The sequence below is a fragment of the Sus scrofa genome, chromosome 1 (genome assembly GCF_054392235.1).
Source record: "Sus scrofa isolate SSC_HxYL_T2T_F1_AM1 chromosome 1, Sscrofa_HxYL_maternal_Yorkshire_Landrace_v2.0, whole genome shotgun sequence".
NCBI lineage: Eukaryota > Metazoa > Chordata > Mammalia > Artiodactyla > Suidae > Sus > Sus scrofa.
The window spans coordinates 66,602,250-66,612,551 of NC_139383.1; the positions used below are offsets into that span (position 1 = coordinate 66,602,250).

The 10,302-nt window shown below is 41.9% G+C and overlaps 1 protein-coding gene across 5 annotated transcripts; it reads left to right on the forward strand.

Moving 5' to 3' along the window:
- The first annotated feature begins 2,424 nt into the window (after positions 1 to 2,424).
- Positions 2,425 to 10,302, forward strand: TSTD3 (thiosulfate sulfurtransferase like domain containing 3). 5 transcript variants are annotated; one of them, XR_014806445.1, is made up of 5 exons: positions 2,425 to 2,543; positions 5,623 to 5,796; positions 5,892 to 6,051; positions 6,575 to 8,986; positions 9,604 to 10,302. XR_014806445.1 is itself a non-coding variant. In XM_013992718.3 (4 exons), exons 1-4 carry the CDS (start codon positions 2,471 to 2,473, stop codon positions 6,645 to 6,647), a joined length of 480 nt encoding a protein of 159 aa, XP_013848172.2. In that variant the 5' UTR covers positions 2,425 to 2,470; the 3' UTR covers positions 6,648 to 10,302. The 5 variants fall into 5 exon arrangements, 1 of the variants encoding a protein (XP_013848172.2); XR_014806443.1 differs by having other exon boundaries at positions 6,575 to 8,977; positions 9,609 to 10,302; XR_014806447.1 differs by having other exon boundaries at positions 6,575 to 8,974.

Sequence of the window (10,302 nt, forward strand, 5' to 3'; positions counted from 1 at the left end):
GGGGGTTTGATGTTGATTTAGGAAGAAATGGGAAAAATCTCAAGTCTGTTAAAACCCTCCTCCTTTCAATTGTTCTTCACTTGCATTGTGGCAAAAAAAAGAGTCGTTTGAGAATTAATGATTTGTATCAACTCAGCAGTAGTAGACCTTTCCTAGAAGTGTCAAATTATTTCTTTCCTTTTCATCTCATTTTGAGCCTTACTTCCCCCCATCACACTGACTTTGAAGGAAGAACTCGGATACTTGTCCAAGGAGCAGGGATCGATATTCTTGTTTGACACAATCTTTTTGCTCTAAGTTCTCTTAAATAAACCAAATTTGGCACTGTGCTAGTTACAGGAGGGCATATTCATCTTTTCAGAACAGAAAAATATTTCTGAAATAATTAGTCATGAACACTTGAAAAAGAATTGTTTAGTAATATGTGTTCTCACAAAAGTGTAAATTAAATTAAATGTGATTCACTGAGGCCAAGTACACTGTTTCCATATCTGTGTCCATGCTATCTGTGGTTTATGATGGGGATGCCATAGAGAGTACAATATATAATGACATCTTAGTTCAAAGTCAATCCCCAGATTAAGAAGCTGTGGTACATATGCATGCAATGGAATATTACTCATCCATAAAAATGACAAACTAACACCACTTGCAGTAACACGGATGGAACTAGAGACTCTCGTACTAAGTGATGTAAGCCAGAAAGAGAAAGACGAATACCATATGATATCTCTTATTTGTGGAATCTAAAATATGGAACAGATGATCCTATCTAAAAATAACAAACAAACAAGCAAACAAAAACCAGAAACAGATCTTGGCCAAGAAGAGTGGACTTGGTGTTCCCAGGGGGAAAAGGGAGGGAGTGGGATGGATGGGCATTTTGGGAGTCTTGGGGATGCAAACTGTTATATTTGGAATGGATAGGGAAGTGTGTGATTGGGACACTTTGTTGTACAACAGAACTTAATGAAACATTGTAAATCAACAATACTTTAATAATAATAAAATAAAATAAAATTTAAGAAGTCAGTCCCCAAAACAGATTACACAGAGACTATAGTTAAACTCCAAATGATTTGGAAAAACGTAATTATAAGTGATGTCACTGGTTTAGAAAATTGAAGTGATTTTATTGATTATTGAACACTGAATAACTTTAATGCTTTTTCCACCCCTTTTTTGGCTGCTCCTGTGGCATATGGGGTTCCTGGGCCGGGGATTGGACTTGAGGCATAGTTGTGACCTACACACACCCAACACACATACCAAGATGTTCTAATACTCAGAACCTATGAATATATTACTTTAAATGGCAAAAGGATTTTGCACATATAATTAAGATTATCTTAGTGGTCCCAGTGTAATCACAAAAGTCCTTATGAAAGGGAGGCGGAAGGGTTAGAGGAAGAGAAGTGGATGTGACAACAGAAGCAGAAATCAGAGTTAGGAGAGATTTGAAGATGCTAAACTGCTGGCTTTGAAAATGGAGAAAGGGACCACCAGTCAAGGAATACAGGCAGCCTCCAGCAGATGCAAAGGTAAGCAAAGAAATTCTCCCCTATAGCCTTCAGAAGGAGCGCAGGCTTGCTGACACCTTAACTTTAGCTGAATGACCTGTAACCTACAAAACTACATAATAAATTTGTGGTAATTTGTTATAGTAGCAATTGGAAATGAACACATTTTATTTTATTTTATTTTTGTCTTTTTGCTATTTCTTGGGCCGCTCCCGCGGCATATGGAGGTGCCCAGGCTAGGGGTCGAATTGGAGCTGTAGCCACAGGCCTACGCCAGAGCCAGAGCAACGTGGGATCCGAGCCGCGTCTGCAACCTACACCACAGCTCACGGCAACGCCGGATCCTTAACCCACTAAGCAAGGGCAGGGACCGAACCCACAATCTCATGGTTCCTAGTCGGATTCGTTAACCATTGCGCCACAACGGGAACTCCCTGAACACATTTTATAACATAGTTGGATCTAACCGTGACAAGGTTATCCTTGAAGTAGTCAAATACCACGTTGCAGGGAAAAGATGACAGCATAAGATTACCTTAATACTGACATCAGTTGAATCAGCTCTGGGAGTGCAGAGTAATTCTAAGAAAAGCCTCCATGTAGTTTGCTTTAACCCTGTCATGAAGTAAATTGGAGAGCATTATTTAGTTTTTACCTTTAAACATTATCTTTGTTAAATTTTCTTTCCACTTTTCAACTTAGTCTCTCCTTAAAAAAAAAATAATAATCAGCACCAAAAAAACAAGCCCAACTCTTAGTTGCTTTTCACATGATTTTAAGTTTTAAAGCAGGGCTCGTTTCGGTCCACTATTACTCCAAGGGGCACTACCCGGTTCGGCCGGCACCAGGCTAGAGGGCGCTCGAGAGCCCGGCGCGGCTTCACCAGCGGCGGGAGGAGGAGCAAGAGCGGGAGGAGGAAGCGGTCGGTAGCCCTGCGTCAGGAACCCGCAATGGTGCTGCAGCGGCTGCTGCTCGGGAGTGCGCGCCAGGCAATCCTCGGGTCCGCGGAGGTTGCGTTCTGGGGTGAGCTCGGCTATCGGGGAAAAGGAGAAAGCCTAACCTCGGGGCCCTGGAGAGGGATAGCATTGGTGGGGGTACTCGCTTGTTTAAGGTTTCCAGTTAAAAGCCAGACGCATTTCTCTTGGTCCCTGGGTATGTAACACCCACTTACAGTTCTTATTCCTTCAGATTTCGGGCTGCTGGGGTCTGGGGTTGTTCTCGGCGGACGAACGGAGAGGGGTAAACTTTGTTCCAGGGAGCTCGCGTGCGAAGGCAGTTTATAAAGGTGCTTGCATGAGTAATGAAGGTCAGAGGAATGAGCCCAATGGCCGGTTCCTCCCAGGAGAGACGCAATGACGAGCGAGTTATACTTGTGACCTCCCAGTGTTTTGTAGGTTGATGAAACCTACAGTTATCACATGTTAGGGATATAATAGCACCACCCCTAATTTTACAGCTGACGAAACACAAGCCAGAGAAGCAAAGGTGGTTAGTGGAGGAAGTGGGTCTAGAACTCAGATCAGGCCTCCGGTCCCTTCTCTTTGCTTTACATGCTGCCTCTCCTTTAGCAACAGCTTTAGTGGATAAAGCTACGGGGACCCCAGCCATTCCACTTTCTCCCCTCCCCCGTCCCAGTCCAATTATTCTGTTTTAACTCTGGGTACATCCTCTGTAGTTGAAGATGTGTAGTTCATGGAAATTCTTTGTTATTTGATTTTACCTTTAATTAATAATCATTTATTGAGCTCTTAATCTGCCAGACGCCCCTATTGGGGATACAGTTCACCTCACCATTTTGGGGGGGGTGGACACAGATTTAAACCATCACCACACAAAGCCCAGTCATGCAGTTGAAAGAACAACTGATGAGTTGGAGAAGGTGTTAGAGAAAAGGTGCCTGTTTCATTTTTAAAATTCTACTTGAGGAGTGCCCTTTGTGGCTCAGCGTAAACGAACCCCACTAGCATCCATGAGGACGCAGGTTCCATCCCTGGCCTCATCCAGTGGGTTAAGGATCTGATGTTGTGGTGAGCTGTGGTACAGGTCACAGACGTGGCCTCGTATCTCAAGTTGCTGTGGCTATGGCTGTGGCAATGGCGTAGGCTGGCATCTACAGCTATGATTTGACCCCTAGCCTGGGAACCTCCATATGCAGTGGGTGCAGCCAGCCCTAAAAAGACAAACAACAACAACAACAAAACAGACACTTATTGTGCCCTGTATAGATTATTTAAACCTCACAGCAAATTTTCAAGGTTAAATATTATTTGATCTTAGAAATAACAAATAGTCTCACAGAGTTTAAGTAATCTGCCCAGTCACAGAGCTATTTGGGCAACCAGGATTTGAACCTAGGTTTATCTGACTGTAAAATCTGTGCTCTTAGAGTTACCTCTGTGGTGCAATGGGATCTGTGGTGGCTCTGCAGCACCAGGATGAAGGTTCAGTCCTGGCCCCACACAGTGAGCTAAAGGTTCTGGCGTCAGAGTTCACTGCGGCTGGGAGCTGATCCCTGGCCTGGGAACTCCATGTGCTGGCAGGCTGGGAAAAAAAAAAAAAGTCCCAGCTCTTTTCACTATAAAAGTGAGATTAGAGCATATATATATTTTTTTGATATATGTAGCTGGAGGGTAGGATAATTGGGGCAGACACGGAATGAGGAAGAGTTTTGGTAATTATGTTGATGAGTTGAGGGACATTGTGGATCATACTAAGAAGCTTGGACTGAATCCTGTAATGTAGGCTGGAGGGAGCAACCAGGTGAGGTTGGATTTACTGGTGTGGAAATGGCAAAATTGGAGTTTATTTAAAGTTTAAGCTCAGGAGTTCCCACCATGGCGCATTGGAAATTAATCCAACTAGGAACAATGAGGTTTTGGGTTTGATCCCTGGCCTCGCTCAGTGGGTTAAGGATCCGGTGTTGCTGTGAGCTGTGGTGTAGGTCGAAGATGTGGCTTGGATCTGATGTTGCTGTGGCTGTGGTGTAGGCCAGCAGCTACAGCTCCGATTCCACCCCTAGCCTGGGAACCTCCATATGCTGTGGGTATGGCCCTAAAAAGACAAATAAATAAATAAATATAAAGTTTAAGCTCAAAAAGTGAAAGTCACATATAGTCTGTATTACTCTTAAAAAATCCCTGAAGAGAACCATATATTATCTCTCACGAATCCCAAACAGCTAGGTTTTCTTCAATGTGGGAGCAGATTGCTGTTTTTTTGGTTAAGCACCAGATAAAGTGGAATTTATGAAAACACACACACTATGGCTTTAATAATTAGTGTGAAGTACAGTCTCATACTGTGAGAGGCTTGGGGAAGCTGAGACTCATCCAGGAACATAACATGCTTGTTTCATGCTTTTGCCCACTGAGTGGAGGGCAGGAGATCAAGTCTTTTTTTTTTTTTTTGGTCTTTTTAGGGCTGCACCCATGGCATATGGAAGTTTCCAGGTTAGGGGTCGAATTAGAGCTGCAGCTGCTGGCCTACACCACAGTCACAGCAACACCAGATCTGAGCCACGTCTGTGAACTACACCATAGGTCACGGCAACACTGGATCCTTAACCCACTGAGGGAGGCCAGGGATTGAAACTGCGTCCTCATGGATACTAGTCGGGTTCATTAACTGCTGAGCCATGACAGGAACTCCAGAAGATCCAGTCTTACTGATTACTCCTCCTGTTCTTCACCCCCTCACCCTTGTTTAATTAGAGTTAAATGTCAGTCTAATGGACTCTACTATACAAGAAAGACTTGGATTAGGGTAAGATTTACAAATTATTTGCAAAGTTACCAAACGCTGAATGTGTATTTACAACCACCCCCGCCCCCCCCGCCTCCCGGCCCCCGCTAATAAAGGACTTGGAGAGAGTAGAACATGGAGCTGGCCTAAGACCAGCCATAAGTATGCAGGACAGGAAGACAGGCCTACATCTCATTGCCCAGATAGGCTGTGTGCAAAATACATACATCAGTTACAGTTTAGTAAAGTCAGAAGACCAGTATGGAGCTGAATGGAACAAGGGGGAAAAATCCTTTGACCTACTCTTTGCAGATATTAATAGTGATGTCATTTTGAAGGTACTTAATTTTATTCTTTCTAGGTTTGAAGTCAATAAAAGGAAGCTACCACAATTTTTGTACTGCTGAGTGTAAAGATGTCACTTATACGGAACTTAAAAGCCTCTTGAAATCCAAAAAAATTATGTTAATTGATGTTAGAGAAACCTGGGAAATTCTTGAGTATGGAAAAATCCCTGGGTCTGTCAATATACCATGTAAGTGCCATGTGTCTTAACCTGATTCATTAGAAAAATATATAGCCAGTAATTGCATCTAAAATTTACTTGAAATTCTTAACATTTTCTTTCAGTGGATGATGTAGGTAAAGCTCTGCAGATGAGCCCAAAAGACTTCAAAGAGAAGTACAATGAAGTAAAACCATCCCAATCCGACAGTCTAGTGTTTTCTTGTTTAGCTGGAGTGAGAAGCAAGAAGGCTCTGAACACAGCAGTATCTCTGGGCTTTAACAGGTGTGTAGGTGTAGGATAAAAATGGATTCAAGAATGTGTATTGCAGTGTTTCACAGATATTTTCATTGGCCTGCTGAAGAATTTCTTATAATTACTATGTTTGTAATGGGAGGACAGTGAGACTGCAAGTCTCTACTTACCCTGCAATCTTTTAAATAGGCTTAAAGTCTAAATAGCCTGGTGAGAAGCCATTGCTTCTCTCTTTAAAGTTCTTATCTCCAGGAGTTCCCGTTGTGGCGCAGTGGAAACGAATCCAACTTGTATCCATGAGGATTCGGGTTTGATCCCTGGTCTCGCTCAGTGGGTCAGAGATCCAGCGTTGCCACGAGCTGTGATATTGGTCACAGATGCAGCTTGGATCCTGTGTTACTGTGGCTGTGGTGTAAGCTGGCAGCTGTAGCTCCAATTTGATCCCTAGCCTTGGAACTTCCATATGCCTAAGGTGTGGCCCTTAAAAAAAAAAAAAACCTTGTGCTGCAAAGCATGAGAAAACGTTTATAGCACTAATTATTTATGTTTTTAGTGCACAACACTATGCTGGAGGATGGAAGGAATGGGCAACATATGAATTTTCAGAGAAGAAACAAGGAAATTGAATTTTGGAATACAACTGGCCCTTTCCTTGTGTACATGCAACCCAGGACAGTGGAATAAGCAAAAGAATAAAAATGTAGCCCTGGCACCATTGGTTAATGGCAAGGGGATTTGTATAAGTCAAATATTTGTTGAATCCTTTTCTCACTTACAAATTGAGAATACCATGTGCTCTGCCTACTTCCAAAGGCTACCGAGGATTGAGGTAATTGTATGTGACTTGCCATGGAAATAGAAGGATTGGGATTCTAAATATTAATTTGTAAATAGTTTAGTATAGTTCAGTAGTATTCCAAAAGACCTGGTTACCTGTAATGCCTAATCATAATGTGTGACCATTTGTGTTAGTATATAGCTTCTGTACTCTTCATCAAAGAGGCTATGAGCTAGACCAGTAGATTAACAGACAGATTTAACCTTAAAACACCAAGAATCTGGGATCCAGAAAAGTAGGTGAAAAATCAACAATGAAAATACATTAACAACATCCAAAGACTTTTGGCAGTGTGGCCATCAATGGTGGCAATATAATTTGCAATTTAAAAAAAAATATGATCTATGGGGATAGTAATCAGAACAGAGGTTGCTTCTGTGCAAGGAAGATTAGCTGGAAAAGGCAAGGAGGAAAATTTCTACAGTGTGGAAGTGCTCCATATCTTTTTCTTTTTTTCTCTTTAGGGCCACACCTGTGGCACATAGAAATTCCCAGCATGGGGTCGAAACGGAGCTACAGCTGCCGCAGGATCTGAGCTGCGTCTTTGACCTACCCCACAGCTACAGCAATGCCAGATCCTTAACTCACTGATCGAGGCCAGGGATCAAACTCCAGTCCTTATGGATACTAGTAAGGCTCATCATCTTTGAGCCACAATGGGAATTTCCAGGAAGTGCTCTATGTCTTGATCGAGGTGTCAGTAACATAGGGGTATACATTTATGAAAACCTGGAGTTCCCATCATGGTGCAGTGGAAACGAATCCAACTAGGAACCATGAGGTTGTGGGTTCGATCCCTGACCTCGCTCAGTGGGTTAAGGATCTAATGTTGCCCTGAGCTATGATATAGGTCGCAGATGTGGCTTGGATCTGGCCTTACTGTGGCTGTGGCCTAGGCCAGCAGCTACAGCTCTGATTAGACCCCCTAACCTGGAAACCTCCATATGCTGTGGATGTATAAAAAAAAACTTAATTGAAGTGAAAACTTTAAAACTATACCTTATCTGTAATTATATTTCACAAATAATGAAAATAGAAAAAAAGTTTAAATGTAAATGACTCCCACTAGCATGAGTATATTCCTTTGGAACATTAAGTCCTGTACTTGGTAGTACACTAGTGTACTGGTGGTAAAACAAAATTTCTTTCTTCCATCCGTGTCTCTTCAGACCCATCTGTTTTTAGTCTCATTTATATAGTCATTCAGATTATGTAATGCCTAGCAAGTAAACTATAAGGTCTTGATTTTGTCCTAAATGATTTATTAAGCCATCGGAGAACCTGGGGTAGGGATGTGATGTTATCACCTTGAACTTCTATTTCTGCTTTGTCAGTCTAGTTTCTAGCAGAGAAGACTCCCTACAAGAACTAGACAACCTGGAAAACACACACATAACAGACACACACACAGACACACACACACACACACACACACACACACACACACACACACACTCTCTTCTGTGTTGGTTCATCCTTTATGCCTTTCCTTCTCCTTGGACCAGTGCTCTCCAGATCATGGCTGCCTTAGTAATTCTTTGATGCCTTTAAACAAATTTTATTTATACATTTATACAAACAAATATTACTAGGGCAATATACTAAGGGAGTAAGAATCTGAGGAGCCACAATCTCACGGAGAAGAAAAGCTGTAGAGAATGAACCACCGTTGAAGTGCTGGGCCCATCAAAGAATAGGTAAATACCCCAGACTTGTAGTTAAAAGCTCTGAAAAGCTATACCCTAGGAGTAGAGGTGAATTGGAAAATGACTAATCCTCATAAAAATGCAAGGGTACCTTTGAACCAACTAAATCCTTGAATGAATTAAGGTGATCTTGATACCCTAAGGGCCTTCCAGAAGTATATTCTCTCTTGGAGAAAGACACCATTATCTAGCTAAAGCAGAGGTTGGCAAAAGAATATATTTTATGTTTGTAGGCCATAAAGTCTTTGTTTCAACTATGCATCTCTGCTTCTGAGCACAAAAGCAGCCATACACAAAAGGAAAACCACTGAGTGGGGTTGTATTCTGATAAATCTAATAGGTCACTTAGGTTTGAATTTTATGTTTCATATGCTGCCAAATAGTCTTTTGTCTTTTTGCCATTTCTTGGGCCGCTCCCATGGCATATGGAGGTTCCCAGGCTAGGGGTCGAATCGGAGCCGCAGCTGCCAGCCTACACCAGAGCCACAGCAACTCGGGATCCGAGCCGCGTCTGCAACCTACACCACAGCTCACGGCAACGCCGGATCCTTAACCCACTGAGCAAGGGCAGGGATCGAACCCTCAACCCCATGGCTCCCAGTCGGATTCGTTAACCACTGTGCCACGACGGGAACTCCCAAATAGTCTTCTTTTAATTATTTTTCAACAACTAAAAAATAAAGCAAACTTTCTTAGCTCAAAGGCAAGACAGAGGTGGCAGGTGGGATGTGGCCCATAGAGCATAGTTTGCAGAACTCTGTGCTGGAGCTACACATTATTCCTATAGTTTTTCATATGCAACACTCAAAATTCTACCAAAACTAGAAGTAGCAGGAGTTCCTATTGTGGCTCAGCAGTTAACGAACCCAACTAATTAATATCCATGAGGACACGGGTTTGATCCCTGGCCTCACTCAGTGACTGGGTTGGGATCCTGTGTTGTCTTGAGCTGTGGTATAGGTCGCAGACACAGCTTGGATCTGGTGTTGCTGTGGCTGTGGTGTAGGCCAGCAGCTACAGCTCGGATTCGACCCCTAGCCTAGGAACCTCCATATGCTGCAGGTGCGGCCCTAAAAAGACAAAAAACAAAACAAAACTTACTAGAAGTAGCAATAAATAGGACCTCATGATTGAAAAATAAGAAAAAAGAAGATACGACAGAAACAGACCTATAGAAGTTTTACATTTTGGAGTTTTCAGACAGACTTTATATGGTGGATAGGTTTAACAGCAGATTAGACACAACTGATGAGGATTAATAAAAATGAAAAACTGAGGTGCACACATTAATATGGATGACTCTCAAATTGAGATTGTGAGAAAAAGCAAACTACAGGAACATACACTACAAAATAGCGTAAAACATACAAAATACCATATATTATGCATTTTACATGTATGTACACATATATGCATGTATAAGTATAAATTATGAGAACAATAAATACCAAATTCAGAAGTTTCCTCTGGGGTGAGAACACAGAAGGTTGTGATAGTATTTAATGTGTTTGGTGGTTAAATTAATACTTTTTCTGTGTAAAATGGGATAGGAACTTCGTATCCCCACTTGGAGACACTTTAAACTAGATTCTATAATCATAATACCTTTGGATTCTTGGTACTTTTTTAAAGAAAAAAACTTATGATAAATAATGTATCTTACCTAAATGTAATTGTATTTGTATCTTTTTGAAGAAGCAATGGATTAATAAATCAGAATTTGTTTTCTACACTAAA

What these genes read in the sequence shown, in the direction of transcription:
- TSTD3 (XM_013992718.3), top strand. Translation starts at nt 2,471, where the DNA reads ATGGTGCTGCAGCGGCTGCTGCTCGGGAGTGCGCGCCAGGCAATCCTC. An exon ending in CGCGGAGGTTGCGTTCTGGG is followed by an intron (nt 2,544 to 5,622) that starts GTGAGCTCGGCT and finishes TATTCTTTCTAG; the next exon opens with GTTTGAAGTCAATAAAAGGA. An exon ending in GTATCTCTGGGCTTTAACAG is followed by an intron (nt 6,052 to 6,574) that starts GTGTGTAGGTGT and finishes TTATGTTTTTAG; the next exon opens with TGCACAACACTATGCTGGAG.